The 16,029-nt window shown below is 42.1% G+C and overlaps 2 protein-coding genes across 3 annotated transcripts; one reads left to right on the top strand and one right to left on the bottom strand.

The window, feature by feature from the left end:
- The first annotated feature begins 508 nt into the window (after positions 1-508).
- Positions 509-2,275, top strand: LOC121974400 (probable aspartyl protease At4g16563). Its single transcript, XM_042525440.1, has one exon. It carries the CDS (start codon positions 708-710, stop codon positions 2,100-2,102), a length of 1,395 nt encoding a protein of 464 aa, XP_042381374.1. The 5' UTR covers positions 509-707; the 3' UTR covers positions 2,103-2,275.
- An 810-nt stretch (positions 2,276-3,085) lies between these two features.
- LOC121974399 (serine/threonine-protein kinase Nek5-like) lies at positions 3,086-10,156 on the bottom strand. Of its 2 annotated transcripts, XM_042525437.1 has the most exons (15): positions 9,845-10,156; positions 9,511-9,751; positions 9,364-9,430; positions 9,207-9,272; positions 9,082-9,128; positions 8,942-8,987; positions 8,776-8,856; positions 8,644-8,686; positions 8,509-8,558; positions 7,204-7,285; positions 7,074-7,123; positions 5,894-5,967; positions 5,751-5,802; positions 4,849-5,631; positions 3,086-4,779 (listed from the first exon to the last, which is right to left on the bottom strand). In XM_042525437.1, exons 2-15 carry the CDS (start codon positions 9,606-9,608, stop codon positions 3,280-3,282), a joined length of 3,039 nt encoding a protein of 1,012 aa, XP_042381371.1. In that variant the 5' UTR covers positions 9,609-9,751; positions 9,845-10,156; the 3' UTR covers positions 3,086-3,279. The 2 variants fall into 2 exon arrangements, with proteins under 2 accessions (XP_042381371.1, XP_042381372.1); XM_042525438.1 differs by lacking the exons at positions 9,511-9,751; positions 9,845-10,156 and having other exon boundaries at positions 9,082-9,103.
- Between the last annotated feature and the right edge of the window lie 5,873 nt (positions 10,157-16,029).

Raw genomic sequence — 16,029 nt, 5'->3', positions numbered from 1 at the left:
TCAAACCTGGGCATCTTCAATCGTTAAAGCTCTAAATGAGTTTTTTTTTATGATTTCAATATGTCATGTTAATATTATAAAACTTCATTGAAACATCCCCAATGGTTAAAACTCTAAATGAGTTTTTTTATGATATAATTCATAGCATGTAGTTGCATGACTCCATACATATATATCAATTTAATACAAAAGAGCATGTTTGAATTTTTACTACTGCTTTAGAACTATAAACCTCAAACTTCATATCTACAATGATTTAAGTTTTTTTATTCAGCTTTTTTTATTTTAAAAACCTCTCACAAATCTGACATTGGAGATGCTCTAAAAATCCTCAAATCTCACCTACACAATCATAAAAACTTTTTTAATGAGGTTTTTAAATTTTATAAATCTTTAACAAAATTTGCATTGGAGATGCTCTCAAACCCAACCCTAATTCCAAGCTGTGCAAGACATGCATGTGAGCGATCGGAGGAGCCTGATGAATGCGCGTCAAAGGCATGAATCTCCAAAACCCGAAATCCGAAACCTCAAACTCCAAACCCCAAACCTCAAACCCAACCCCATTCCATCCAGCGCAATACGCTTGTCTGCTTCCGCCGCTTTACTCCCGAGACCCAACTACTCCCTTTCCTCCTTGCTTGCTTTTTATTACCCCTTCCAACGCAAAGCATCTTCCTCTTCCGCCCATCGCCGCTGCGCTTGCAATGCCGTCGCGTCTGCCCCTCCTCCTTCTCCTCCTCCTCTTAGTCGCCGCTTCCTCCTCCGATCCCATCTCCCTCCCTCTCCGCCGCACACCTCTACCGCCCCACCCCGACCCCCTCCACCGCCTCGCCGCCCTAGCCTCCGCCTCCTACTTCCGTGCTTCCCTCCTCAAGAACCCCCACCGCCGCTCCTCGCCGCCATCCGCTACCTCTTCCCTGTTCCCACACTCTTACGGAGGCTACTCCTTTAACCTCGCCTTCGGCACGCCGCCGCAGGAGCTCCCCCTACTCCTCGACACCGGAAGTCACGTCACTTGGCTCCCTTGCACCTCCTCATACCACTGCCGCCGCTGCGCATCACCCTCCGGAAACACCATCACTCCTTTTCTCCCTCGATCCTCCTCCTCCGCTGTCCTCGTCGGATGCCGAAACCCCCGCTGCCTCTGGATCCACTCCGCTGACTTCCTCAGCTCCCGTTGCGCCGCCTGCAACAACATTACCTCCGATTGCCCTGTCTCTGCGTGCCCCCCTTACGCCCTAATCTATGGCTCCGGGTCCACCGCCGGCCTCCTCATGCTGGAGACGCTGGGCTTCTCCGGCCGTACTTTCCCCAATTTCACCGTCGGATGTTCAGTTTTCTCGCAACGCCAGCCCGCCGGAGGCATTGCTGGATTCGGCCGCGGCGCCCCTTCCCTCCCATCCCAGCTTGGCCTGAGGCGCTTCTCCTACTGCCTAATCTCTCGCCGGTACGACGACGACGCCTCCGAGAGGGGCTCCGTCGTGCTCGACCCACCAAAACAGGACTCCTCCAGTGGCTTAAGCTTCACGCCCTTCCTCAACAATTCGGCCGCTGGCGCGGACTCTCCCTTCTCCGTCTACTACTACGTTGGATTGCTCGAGATCGCCGTAGGAGGCAAGAAGGTCAAAGTCCCCCATTCCTCCCTCCTCCCCGACCGCATCGGCAACGGCGGCGTCATCGTGGATTCCGGCGCCACCTTCACATACATGGCCTCCAAGGTGTTCGATCCAGTGCTCGCCGCATTCGTCGACCGCGTGGCGGGGCGGTACAACCGATCCGCCGGCCTGGAAGTCCAGACAGGCCTGCGTCCCTGCTTCGCCGTACCACCCAACGCGACCGACGTGGAGCTGCCAGAGCTGGCCTTCCGCTTCAAGGGCGGCGCCGAGATGCGACTGCCGATGGAGAATTACTTCGTATTCGCGGACGCCGCGGGGGTCTGCCTCACCGTCATCTCCGACGGCGACGACGTCGCCACCGCGGACGTTGCCGGCGGCCCCGCGGTGATACTGGGCAATTTCCAGCAGCAGGACTATCTGGTGGTGTACGACTTGGAGCGGCGGCGGATGGGATTCCGGCGGCAGTCTTGCCTAATCATCTAATTTATTACTAATTAACCCTCAAAAGCTCAATTAATTAATCGAACCAGGTTTAGTACTATCCTATGATTTTCTTTACGGCAAAGTGTAAAGTGATTAGCTTTAATCACAAAGTCGATAAAGAGACTCACGTCGCTTTTCGGAAAATTCAATAAAAAAAAATCAATTCACTTAAATGGTAGAAAAAGATTATTACATTCGTCTCTCCTGTCCGTTTCTAGATAAATTATGTAAAAAATAAATAAATTACGGAGTAAATTCACATGGGGTATTTAATTAAATAGGTATCTAATAAATTGGGATGGGACAACAATTCACTTAAATGGATGGACTATAGTGTTTGATAAATGAACACCGGTGAGCACCTTGTTTTCTTCCTATTGGGGGCAACTAGGAAAGATGCCTAGCTTTTGGCACGGCAATAATATTCTAACGCGTGCTGCTCATTCTTGCTTTTTCTTTTCTTTTATATTGGGAGTGTCACATGGACGTGTCGTGTTGTGTCTGATCCAGCATGGGTTTTATATCTGATCTACCATGGCACATGAATGGGTCAAATAGGTCCCTACTGGGCTCGGCTCGGCTCAGGTAGGTCCGTTCGACACATGGCTTTTATTTTGGTATAACAAGATTGATGACAGCTCGAATTGACGAGGATGTGCATTCTGATGCATTGTAACCATTAATTGTCTCCTAAATTGTGCCCGGTTTGCACAGTGGTCTGGCAGTCCTGTTAAATTTAAATATAATTTTTACATAATTAAAACTCAACTTTTTAAAATATTATTAGAATTAAAAATTCATTTAATAACACTATTAGAGAGAATTTAATTTTAATTAATTTTAATCTGTGCCATATTTCATGTTAAAAATTTTATTTAAAGAATCAATTAAGTTTTTATCATACTTGTTTTTCTGATAAATTTGTTATAAAATTGAAAATATTTGATACATTAATTAATTAAAAGCAAAAAAATCAGGAGGGATTTGTTAAAAGAGTCTTATTATGCTGACATTGGCAAAGCACGCTGTATATACACGATTTTAAAAAAGAATGTAGTCTAAAAATTTGTTAAGAACAGAAGGGGTTTACCGTTTACCGCCATGTTGGGAGAGAGAGTGGACCGCTTTTTTTCCTTGTGACTGAAAGATAATGAAACAAACCAAGGGGACACCTCACTCATGACGTGCGATTGGCTTCCTCACTCATCATCCCCTTGAAGCTCTTAGCTAACCAAATCGCAGTTTCCCTAGGGGACACCTTGTCCTTCCCAAATGGCTTTAGAACGACAGCGAGCTCTTCCAGTCTATTGTGCTGCAGAAGATCCGCCGATAGCTCTAACAATCCTTCAAGAGCTTCTGCTCTCTGTCTGAAGGAGTTCACGTCCAGCGTTTCTTTAGCAGGAGCCTCCTCTTCCTTTGGAGCGTGGCAGTGTTCAGATGAAGCAAATGGGTTCTCTGTACCACTTGATTTTGATGTTTGTGAGCTACTGAGCCTCTCCTTACTGCAGCTTTCTGAAGCATTTGTTCTAAGAGCCATGCTTTCAACAAATCCAGAAGGGTTCAGGCCAGTTGAGATGTTCCTCGTATCTACCTCATCCGGCACAACGTTAAGTAGCTTTCCCATGTCAATGTTCTGAACATTTTTCTCCTTGTTGTCTAAGATAGGTTGATCGCCACCAACTCGAAAACTACTGTGTCTAATGACATGTATGACTTCATCAAAAACTGGGGTCAAGTGAGGTGCAGCCGTCTTTTCCATTGTCTGATCAATAGGAACAGGAGTCCTAGTAGTTTCCAGAGGAGAGCTCTTAGCGGTCGTTGAAACAAATGGCACGATATCTGTCATTGAAGAAAGGAGCTCTCTAACTGTAAACTTGTCGACACCATTTCGCATGACACTTGGATTTTGCTCAGGTTTGACTGAGGAAACATCATCTTTGTAGACAACATTTTGTTCAGAGATAGAAAAGCTTGGCTCCAGTAATGAACTTGAACTCATTATGTCATTACTCGATGTACTGTTCTGCATGTCCTCTGCAGTAACTTCAAAATTCAAAATTGGTTTACTGTCATTCCCATGACTCTCGGCTGATGAATGATCAAGTCTCACATTTGTAGATGAAGACAATGAAGATGCCAGCCTATCTGATTCTGAAATTTCAGGCAGAAAGATTTCCTCAGCAGAATCAGGTGTTTTATTCAGGGAACAACATTTCTTCTGGCCCTCCACTATTGTACTAAGAGAATCTTGACTAGGAGTATGTGGAGCACTTGATGGAAACAATTCATTCTGCACTTCAACAACTGCTACTGGAGATTCTTGACTTGGAACAGATGGAGAGCTTGATTTACCCAAATTTATTTCAATTGGACTTGAAGGAACTAGATGATCATCCTCGCTTTCAAGTTTCTTAGGGAAACATCTGTCCTCTGGACAAATATCAGTACCCTGATTTAGTAGGGTAGGATCATTTATGATCCCACTACTTTCAAATGAATAACGAATGTCAACATCAAGTTTCTTGGAATGCAGGATCGGCCTTTTTGACACACTGGAAGGCGGAGTCCTTTGCCTTTTGGTAGGAATTTTATCTTCTGATATTTGTTTGACAGGAACTGGTAGTGAAACACCATCATTTCGGGCCTTGATCTTTGGAACAGATTCAGATTTTGGTGACTGCAATAACAATGTAGTGGTAGTTTGTAAATGTATAAGAGAAATACAAGACAGTAGTTGTTATCTTACCTGCTGCTTAAATTTGTGTGAAGTCTGGACTCCTTTTTCAGACTCACCGTTAACCTTGGCAGGTTCATAAGGTTGTCCTATGCTAGATTTCAAAGTCGGATGGCCACTAACTGGTTTGTACACCCTGTTTGATGCATCTATTTCAGTTTTATGGTTGAAAGAGTGTTGTGGAGGTTCATCAATGCTTTTGGTAGGTACATCAGCTTGGCCTTCAGAATTAGACTGTGACATTGAACTGCCACTAACAGGCTTGGACAACTTAGGTACTGGTTCTGGGTTAATCTTGTGATCTGAAGGACCAACTTTTACTCGTGTTGCTCTCATTGGGGATCTACTTTCTCTAACTTTCCCTTCCTGTTTTAACACTGTCAGTATGTTACTCGTGGGTTTTGAATGCTTAGACACAACTTTGGGCTGGTAATCAACATGTGTCAACTTTGATGTATCGTTTCTCTCTAATACAGCTTTGGGGGCATCATTCCTATGCAATGAACCAAGGGGAATGAACTTGGTCGAACCCATTTCATCAGTTGAATCATTGTCCCTTCCAACTTCATTTTGATGGCAGTTAACCTTTTGACCAGGAAAATTGGTGTCCCCCGAGTGCAAACTGTCCCTATCACTGCTGGAAAAACTACTGCTTTGGCTTTCAGACATATTCTGACCATTATGTGAGGTAGCAATGGGCTTCTCATGTGACTGGTCTACACTTGAAGGAACAGGACATGGTCGATATTCACTGACGTATGGTTGCAAATAAGAGTGCTGTAGAATCTCAGATGCCTGAATCATTAAATTTTAGCTTTTTCAAATGCCGTTAGGAAAGGAATATAAGTGAAAATCATCGATCACAACACACTGATAATTTGTTGTGAATGGAGAGAATAACTCCAGGGGCTTACTGTTGGACGATTTTCGGGATTCTTCCTCAACATGCCTTTAATAATAGCTTTTCTGCATAAAAAACACAGTTTTTGATAGTGATGAAACTCCAAATAAACAACAGTTATTAACCACAATAGATATATGAAAAATATGCACTCACAGTGAAGAAGAATAACAAGCAGGAACTGGACCAATAGATGACCGATTAATCTTGCTTATTAAACCAGCCATATCCTAAAGAAATTTCAGATACATCAGGTAAAAGGGGAAAGATTTCTTATAACTTTAAATATAATCTAATAGAAGAAATCCAGGCAAGCTCAACTCATATGGTACAGACATCACAAAAAGGGAATTATTTATCCCCAATACCTAACGTGACATGTTCTTTCAACTGGCATAATGAACACATAGAAGCAACACGAATGAAGCAACTTGTTTTTCTAAAATAAAAATAATGACGTGAAAATATCAGGGAGAACGCAAAATCACTAAAGGTCAAAAATACTTGGTAATACTACTGAGATATATATTTCTAGAATTGCACAGTTTGTACTATTAACAGGCTGAAAGCAGTGCTTAAGATCAATGCTTTTTAACTCCTAGTAGGTTTAATAGACACGAGCATTAGTGCAGTGTAATAGTTAAGGAAAATCAATAAAACACAAAAAGAAAGTCGACTTGAGAATGACTAGATATATTCATGAAAGAACAAATCAAAAAAGAATATATCAGGAAGGACAAAGCAAATAAGACTGAATACAGAATTAATTCAAGGAAAAGATCAAGATCCCTATTTTTTATCCATACATCAGAAGAGATCAAACCTCCTTTTTTTCCCCTCTTTTTTGCTTTTAGTGAATCTTTTGTAAACCTCTATATTAAGAGGTATCGATCCTGTAACTAGAATAATCACAAAAATAATACAAATCTCTTTTTTTTGTTATCATTTAACTATATCGACTTTTCTATTGACATATTATTATATTCTTCCAAACATCTAGCACCAAATGCGACATAAGGTTAGGTACATCAAACAAAAACAAAACTGCAATTTGCCAATTTTCAGGAAACACATTCCAATCAGCATACTTTCCAAACTATAGAACGAGTGGGATGCTCAAAATCTATATATAAAATTGTATCAAAGATTTTCAGAAAGAAAAAAAAAGGAAGAATCCTTAAGCTTGTGCAATCCCACAATATATCAACAAAGATTACCATTTACAACAAAGTTTATGAGACATGTGTCTCAATGCACAGATAAATATGCACATGGCTGCTACCTGGAGTCCTGGACATTTAATTAATTCAATCAACTTGCTTAAAGTCAGACTTACAAAAGCTTTAAATGCAGGTCGATGAGCAGCCATCTCATACACGCAACAACCTGATCGATGATTTCCATATTAATCGTATGCATAATCCACCAGAAAGCATTTGGCATAGAAATTCATGAAGCAGTCATACCCAAGGACCAGATATCTGACTTAAATCCATAAGGAATATCTGCAAGGAGCTCTGGACACATATAATTGGGTGTTCCAACAACCTATATGAAATTCCACTTATAAGTTTTACAAAATTGGCAAGCATCATATGACAATCTATTGCCTTGGTGAAAAATCCAATCAAAGATTAACCTAGCAGAAATTATCAGACATGTTTTACATGGGTTATAATTTGGAGGTCTAACCTTACAACAAACTATAAATTTAACGTACAGGTAAACTCCAATTATATGAAGAGCTACTTTAGAAACTACATTTTTTTCCGATTATTGTGAAACAATAAATCTGTGAGGTTAATCTGATACCATTATACAATATTCCTGAAGAGGTACAAGAACGTAACAAAATGTGAGATTTAGACAAATATTTTTATTAAGACTAGCATCAGTACAAAGGAAAATAAAGACTGACAGTTAAACAACAATGTCAGCACTTGCAATTGCTATTACATCATAGAATTCAAACAGTCATAAGTTCCATATTCTTCAAATGAAACTACATGGATTTAAATCTTGTGGAAGAAATTAGTTACCACCTTTCAATTCATTATGTTTACTTTATTTAAATTTCCTGGGTTCTTGGTGATACATTCACAGTACAGAGACCAAGTAAAATACATCATGACAGACTAAAGAAAATACCAACTCTTGACCTCTGGGACCACACTGCCACTATCATCACAAAGCAGACTTCAACATGATTGGTCTCACATCAAATAGAGAACGGGAAGATATGGGAGTGCAGATGTTACATATCATGCATATATCCTACTAAAAGTGGAGACAATCTGGGAAAATGAATTCACTGGCTGATCTTGTGGAACTTAAGTTTGGAAATCACAAAAATATGCTTGTGACATTTTAGAACCTAGCTCATTATGCATTTCACCCTCCCAAAACAATGCAATTGGCACCCAAACTTGTTGTGAGAAAAAGAATATACTAGTGTTGATATGGCAATTTTAATCACATCATTTCCCAACTCCAATTGCCGCCAAAACGTCAGCACCTAGAACTTAAATCTGAAATTGAATGAAAGAAGAAAAGAAAGGACCGGCTCAATCTGAAATTGATTTTGGTTTGCTATTTGGCCCTTACATTTGAAGGTAACAGAAAATAAATATTTTTTTTTAAAAAATATCATATATGTAATACCAGTTATCTTTAACTAACTAAATCCTGTGAAATAGTTAAATAATGTATCGTATCACATTCTAAGTGTTGTCTATTGAAGAAGAAAACATTCGAGGAAGTATAACACTTACAGAAGAAGCCAAATCATCAGCTTTTAGAGTTTTAGCTAACCCAAAATCCCCTGCACAAGAAAGAAGGCAAGAAAAAGCTTAAGTGTAAATAAAATAATGATTGTCTAAATGTCTAAGCATTGTCAAGCTGCTAACCAAGGCGAACATCTTGATCCTTAGTGAGAAATATATTTGAACACTGTAACAGAGATGCAAGAGACATAATAAAAAGAATCAGGTAAGAAAATAAACAGCCGAGAGAAGCAGCTTCTGCCTAATGTCACCAACCTTAAGATCTCGGTGCAAAACAAAGTTTGAATGCAAGTACTCAACAGCTAACAAGAGTTGGACAAACCACTTTAGTAATTTCTGGTAGGAAGTCAATTTATCAGATTTTGACCATTCCAAGAAATTTTTAGGCAGACGTAGAAAGATCTAGATGAAATTACTATACCTCCTCTGGGAAATATGTTCCATTTGATCGTTTCATCAGCTCAGCCCTTTTAGAATACATAGATAGAAGTCAAGCGAACCAAATAATTTACATTAAAGGTTTTTTTTTTTTAAAAAAAAAAAAAAAAGGTAACATCTTACATGTCTCCTCCCTCACAGTATCCTGTGACAATACAAACATAGCAACCCTACATTCACACGCATTGATGAGACAAAACGAATCAAAAGATAACCTATATATGGAGTTATATTTTGTGGTTCGAGACCTTCTCTACCCAGGCTTCCTTGAACTCAACTATATAAGGATGCAGAATACGGGCGATAAGAGACATCTGCACAGGACAGATAGAAGAATTACTAGCAAGATTGGCGCCTATAAATATGAAAGAAGACAGTAACGAAGCATCCATCAACTCCACAGACCTCCTGGTGAGCAGATCGCCGGCAACGTTCAGTCTGCCTTGCTAGTCGGATTTTCTTTAGAACATACCTGAAACAAAAACTCGTGAGAAATTGACTCGTAGAACTCCAAAGGGGGCAAACAACACCTGGAAAGCTAGCCGGACGTACTTCTGTTTTTCTTGCTTATGATTCACAAGAATCGCAGACCCGAAGGCTCCGCGGCCGATTTGTTCCATTATCTCATACTTATCCATTCTCGACTCCATGGATCCAATCCACAAATGGGGCACCGGAGACACAACTCAGATCAACTTTACAAATCTAATCTCAGCTCGAGCTCGAAGTGCCTTGCTTCATAGATCAAATAATCAGATCTCCTCAAGCTCCTCCCGCCCAATCGAATCGAGTACTAAAAAAATAAAAATACATTTAACCGCACTGAGATCCAGCAGGAAGCAAGGCCCGAAGCAGTCGATCAATCCCAGAAGCACGACGAACTCACCTGACGAAATCGATCCGGATCGTCAAGAAGTGAATACTCGTCCTCCTCCGTCTGGAAGGGGCGGCGATTTCCGCCAGCAGTGACGGATCCGATCGCGACTCCCCGGCGGCCCTCTAGACAGGGAGATGGAAGCGGATCGAGGGTGCCAAATGCAGTCTAGTAATCGCCTACCATTGCGGCGCGCGTCGGGAGGAGGAGGACGGTCGGTGAGTTGCAGCTGCGCCTCCCCTTTTTCTTTGCCGTCTTTTATTTAATATTTGATCTCAGTCTATTACTACTTACTGGCATCACATCGGATTGAATGGCATGGCAACAATTTAAAATGGGGATTCGAGGGGGGAGGAATATTTATAGGCGGAGGGGGAAGAAAAACCAAGCTTAACCACCGGATGTGGTTGAGTTAAATGAAATGGACGCGCAGTTAAGTGTTGCCGTCCGACAAGGAACCGGCAGAAGGCAGAGTAGGTTTTACTAACTTACTGCGGCTCTCACTGTCTGAAATAGGTTTTACTAACTTACTGCGGCTCTCACTGTCTGAAATCATCATCTTAGCGACTCCTGTACCGTCTTAGTTCTTGGACAGCAAGCCCCTCCCTCTGAATTTTGATTCGAGGAGGTTTAATCCGATTAATGGACGATTCCGTCTAGAAGCTAAGTTGGACGGGGGATTGGTGACGATGGCAATGTTAATTAACAATAATTATTATATTTATTTTAATCGATACTATTATACAACATATTAATTGACTGAATTGATAATAAAATATGTAGACATATATTAATGTGATAATAAAGGGGGTTCATTGATAATAAAATATGTAGACATATATTAATGTGATAATAAAGGGGGTTCATTGATAATAAAATGTGTAGATATATATTAATGTGATGATAAAGGGGGTTCATTGAGTGTGGGTCAAAGGAGGATGTGGAGGTAAAAGTTAAGGAAGTCAACGCAAGAGGATTAACAGGCCCATCAAAGGGTATCCGAGCGGAGCTCTACATTATGGGCCGATCAGGCATGTTTTGCTCGACCGACAAAGGGATAGGTCAAGTGAAGCACTCGTGTAACTAAGATCATCAGAAGTTCGTCACGGAGCAGAGGAGCGCTGGAATGACCGGGGTGTTATTCTGGTCAGGTGAGAACATACTATCAAGATTTGTCGCCGCATGGAAGAGTGGCCGAGTCCGATTGAGCGGAGGAGTAATGGGCTGAGCGGCTATCTTGCTCCGCCAATCAACGAGATCGGTGAGCTATCTTAGAATATCCTTTTAGGATATAGTGTCGTCGACACGGGGCATGGTCAACATATGGATCATACAGTGATAAATTGGAGGATGTGCTCACGTCCAATTGGACAATGTGTCTATGACCACGTGTCTAGGACCAATTGGAGAATGTGTCCATGACTACATGTCCAGGACCAATTGGGGAACGTGTCCATGACCAATGGGAGAATGTGTCTACACCTCGAAAAGTACGCATGTCGTCCACCAGTGCATTATATAAAGGGGGTCCATACACCAGCGGATGTACACATTATTCACTGTTGACTCTTGTGCTAATGTTGTTCTGTCTTCTTCTTCGTGTCAGTGACTGACTTGAGCATCGGAGGATCAACACTGGGGACCCCTTCTCTGGTTCGGCACTGACGTCTCTTGTGCTTGCAGATCGGAACGTGGTCTACATCCAGTCAAACGCAATAGCCACATATATCCCCAACTTTCCGTCTCCATGATTTTCGGACAGGATCATATATAAACTCTACTCGTAACTATTCATGGTCAAACATTAATATGTAAGGACAATATTAATATATTGAGACTAGCATGTAGGTTAATTGATAACTTAATCTCAAAAGTCATGGATATGAGATATCAAGTTGACATATGGGTATATATTAGAAAATATATACTGAATTGATCCGTCATAAAATATTTCATGGATTGTTATATGAGTGTCATAAATATTCTTATAGTGATTATTAATATGAATAATTCTTAGACATGAAGTCACTACAATTTCATACATAAGGAGTTGTGTACTTTAGTATCGTCAAACGTTGCTTGTAATAAGTTGGACTATAAAGTCGATCACTGGGTATACAATAAGTTATGCAAAGGAATGTAAGTGATGTAGATGAGATCTACTCTTCCATATGATGGAAGTGATATCTGTAGGCCCCTTGAATAAGTCTTGAATAAGTATGACACAAAAATGCATTGTCATACTCAATGATCCTGTCCGAACGCTGAATCAACGGACGCTGGGCACGTGGCGCTCTCCTTGTTGCTGACGTAGATCTCCGACCGGTCGTACGGTGCTCCGGCGCACCTGTAAAGAAGTCAGGCCGGGAAGGGGTTCCCGGCGACGACCCTCCGACGCTCAAGTCAGGCAAGTGGACAACAACGAAGTGGCTTTCAATCTCCAAGAATGTGTACCTCAGGCGAAGTGTGAGGCTCCTTATATAGAGCTGGGAAGGGGCTCACGCACACATACCGAGGCGAATATGTGTCCTCAGCCCATACCTCAGTATGGGCTTGTCAGAAAAGCTTACTTGACGTCATACTGCTACAGTCCGAGCACATCTCTGATGGGACAGCGGAACCCTCTGCCATAAGATCCTACGTATGGCCTGATCGTCGAACATGCCCGCTGTCAGAAGCTGTTCTCTTGTCCTTTTGTCTCTTCTTACCCCATGCCGAGCGTCCGGCCGGTCGGTCGTCCCCTCACGTCCGGCCGGTCGTATGTTGTCTGGACTGCGCAGTGTTGCTACTTTATGCCTTCGGCCGAGCGGGCTACCGCTCGGCCATATGACTATTCAACATGAGCGTCGAAACCCCGGCTCCCGCCGGGGTCTTTGCTTCCGTTCAGACCCCAGTCGGCCGGTTCGTCACTTTTGTCCGGTCGGCCATTTAACCTTTTGACTTCCACGTGGCGTTGAGTCCTCGAAAGGGGGGTCCCTGTTCTTACCACCGGATCACTCAAATTAGTCAATATGAGATATTGAGTTTATTTGATTGAGTGTGTATACTTAGGGATCAAGAAACACAAAAATTGATAAGATGATAACACGGTCTATACCTTATTGATTACCCTAGATATTAAGGATAGAATGACTGAGTTATACAAGATAATAGATACGGAAATGTTAGGTCAGATCTCGACATTCTCATCACTTGGGTAGCAATGATGTCTTGCTAGATGTTACTCATTACTTATGTATCTAAGTGGTTTTAAATACATTGCCAACGTTACCAGAGCTTATTGGGTCACACACAAATAACATGTTGATTTGGAGATTGATATATTTTAGTTTGTCTAAAATATGATGGATTATAAGACTATATGATTAAGTCTAATACGAATTAGACTCATTGAACTAGACTCAAATGAATTTAATCATTGGATTATTAGATTGAGTCTAATTCGAATCAAATTCATTAGATTAGACTCAACCACTTAAGAAGATTAATGTCCATTAATGGAGATAATGGATCATTAATCAAAGGAAGATCAAAAGCCAAAAGACCTTTGATATTATTGGATAAGTACAAAAAAGATTTTTGATTCATTTTTGTGAATGACACTTGGGCTTCTTGCTTGTTTTCTCCTTCTCCTGCCTCCTTGGCCGAGACCCCCTTTATAGGTTGCTAATACAACCTTAGATGGTTCTTCTTCTCCAAGTTTGTGAGTTCATGAGACGGACAGAACGTGTTTGTGTAGATATTGTAGAGGTATGAATGCTTGATCGTGCTGAGATCCACCAAGAACAAAGTTGCTATCGGGAGTTCATGTTTACACAACAAAGGTATAACTCTTAATTCAACTAGTATACGATTTCCTTTTTCGCATGAATCTTCTAAAAAGGATCTTGTTGTTTACTTCGTTGCGCTTGTGTTATTTTGAGCTCAAGATCCTCAAGAATATTGACAGAAGGAGAACTCGAGCTAGAACTCGAAGATACCCTGCATGCTTTTGGCCTCCAAGCGGAGCAGGGAGACGTCGAAAAATGGTACCCACGGACCTACACACATCACATACAGCTCACATGGTGTTGTTAGAACGAGAATCAGGGAAGAAGTCCATGCACAGACCCTCCGATACTTAAGTCAGAAAGAAACCGAGAGAAAAGCATATGAAAAAGTAGAACTATAGTAGATATGTGTGTATGTGCCTACTTGGCCAACGGAGAGGACTCATTTTTATGTTGCCTCTTACAACTTCCGTAGTAATGAGGCGTCGGAGAATGTTGGGTGTTAAGGAATATCGGGTGATGGAAGATATACAACGGGCTTCCATTGGATGTAGAAAGGTTCCGTAGCATGCATGCGGCAGAGTATCAGAATATTTCCTAACGAATATCAATTATTCTCTGACAAGTTGTTCTGATTCTTTGACAGTGTTGTCTCCTTGTGATAATCCAATTGATATTGGAACCGACCGGGAATAGACTGAGAACCTTGCTCATGAGAAGTGAATGTTCTAGAGATCAGACTGGCACTAGGACCGACTGAGAGTAAATTAGGAGTCATGTCCATGAGGTGTGAGGGGAGCAAAGTCCCGGGAGATCCTGGCCGGCCCTTCAGTCGACCGGGAATTAGGCTGGGAGCTGTACCCATGAGGGATTAAGCCCAAAGGCCCCGGTCGGTACATGAGCCGACCGGGGATTAGGTTGGGAGCTGTGCTCGAGAACAGTGAGGAATTAAGCCCTAAGATACCAACCAACCCTTTATCCGATCTAGAATAGAATGAGATTCATGCCTATAAAATGTGATGAGCTAAGTACTGAGATCCCGACCAGAACTTGAGCCAATCAGGATTAAACTGGGAGATATACCCATGTGAAGTACCAGGCTAACCCTGGGATAACGGTCGGCATGGGAGCCGCCTGAGTATCGTGCCTTAATTATTACATTATCTTAATCTTAACCCAAACTATTTCTAGGGTTATCTATTATACTATCAATATATGGATGATCCAATAAATGATAAGTTCATGAGATCTATGTACATAGCTACAAAATATCTCATTGGTTGTCAATAAATGGAAACTTTGAGTTTGATGGCTAATAAGAGTAGCTGTTGGTCATCTTCCATTGACCATCAGATGTTTTTTTTATTCCACTCGTGAACTGCTTGCTAATCAGAGAAGAGATTCCGACTAATAGAGGACTTTGTGATCTGGAATGCGTAGGCGCACATATATGGAGTTTTCTTTGAGGTGTTTGGATTCTCAACAGCCGAATCAAACTGTTAACTTTTAACTCTGTGTGATTCGGAAAAACAAGAGATTTATCCGTTCTTGCAAAATTAATTATTAATATTTCCCAACGTTACAACAGAAAGTCTTGTACGAATATTTAATATCCGCATTCGATCACATGGAATACACTCGCAAATATATTCCCAGTGGTCCTCGGCGGCTCGGATCTCCTCTCTTCCAGCTCACTCAACCCGAGCGTCGTGTACGTGGTCGCGTGGGGACCAGCGCCAGCTCAGCTATGCTTCCTCACGCTCCTCGATGCCTCGCCCTCCGCCCATTTAATTCCGCTGCGTCCCCTACCGCTTCGATTCATTTTCTCCCATTGCCACGTCATTTAATTAAACTCGCATGGCGAGTTATAATAAATCGGTCGGGCATCGTTAATAATTGATTCAATTATTTCGATGAATCCATAATTCATCGCCCCGAGCTGGATCGACGACAGATGCGCCACGGTGGCCGTTTGACCACGTGGCCGCTGGGTTAACTGGCGCGGTCTAAGTAGACGGGAACATCCAAATCCGATAATCGAGGTGTCGGGAGGCGGCTGCCAAAGCGGACAGGGAACAGGAGTCTCTGTGGATATAAATGCAGTCTGGACGTGCAAGATCCTGAATCCTGATTGGCTCTGCTCGGCAATGGGCCACGTGGTGGGCCACGCGTCACATGGCGGGTCTCTGTTTCAGCCGGACCATGCAGTGACATGCGCAGGCCGACATTGAATGAAAGAGAGCGAACGCGAGATTAACGTGATCCAGCACGAATCAGCAGTGTACTTCTTCTTCAGCAACTTCAACGTCGTCGTATTGAGAGGCTTGGTGTCTTCACCGACCTGATAGTCTAGTCGGATAATTTCTCAGTCCAATGATTCGAGTGGGTAGGAAACAAAGTTATAATAATACACAGGAGAGACACAAA

Source organism: Zingiber officinale, chromosome 4B (assembly GCF_018446385.1).
Source record: "Zingiber officinale cultivar Zhangliang chromosome 4B, Zo_v1.1, whole genome shotgun sequence".
Classification (NCBI taxonomy): Eukaryota; Viridiplantae; Streptophyta; class Magnoliopsida; order Zingiberales; family Zingiberaceae; genus Zingiber; species Zingiber officinale.
Note: the sequence above shows the minus strand (reverse complement) of the source record. Positions and strands in the feature narration are given on the sequence as shown.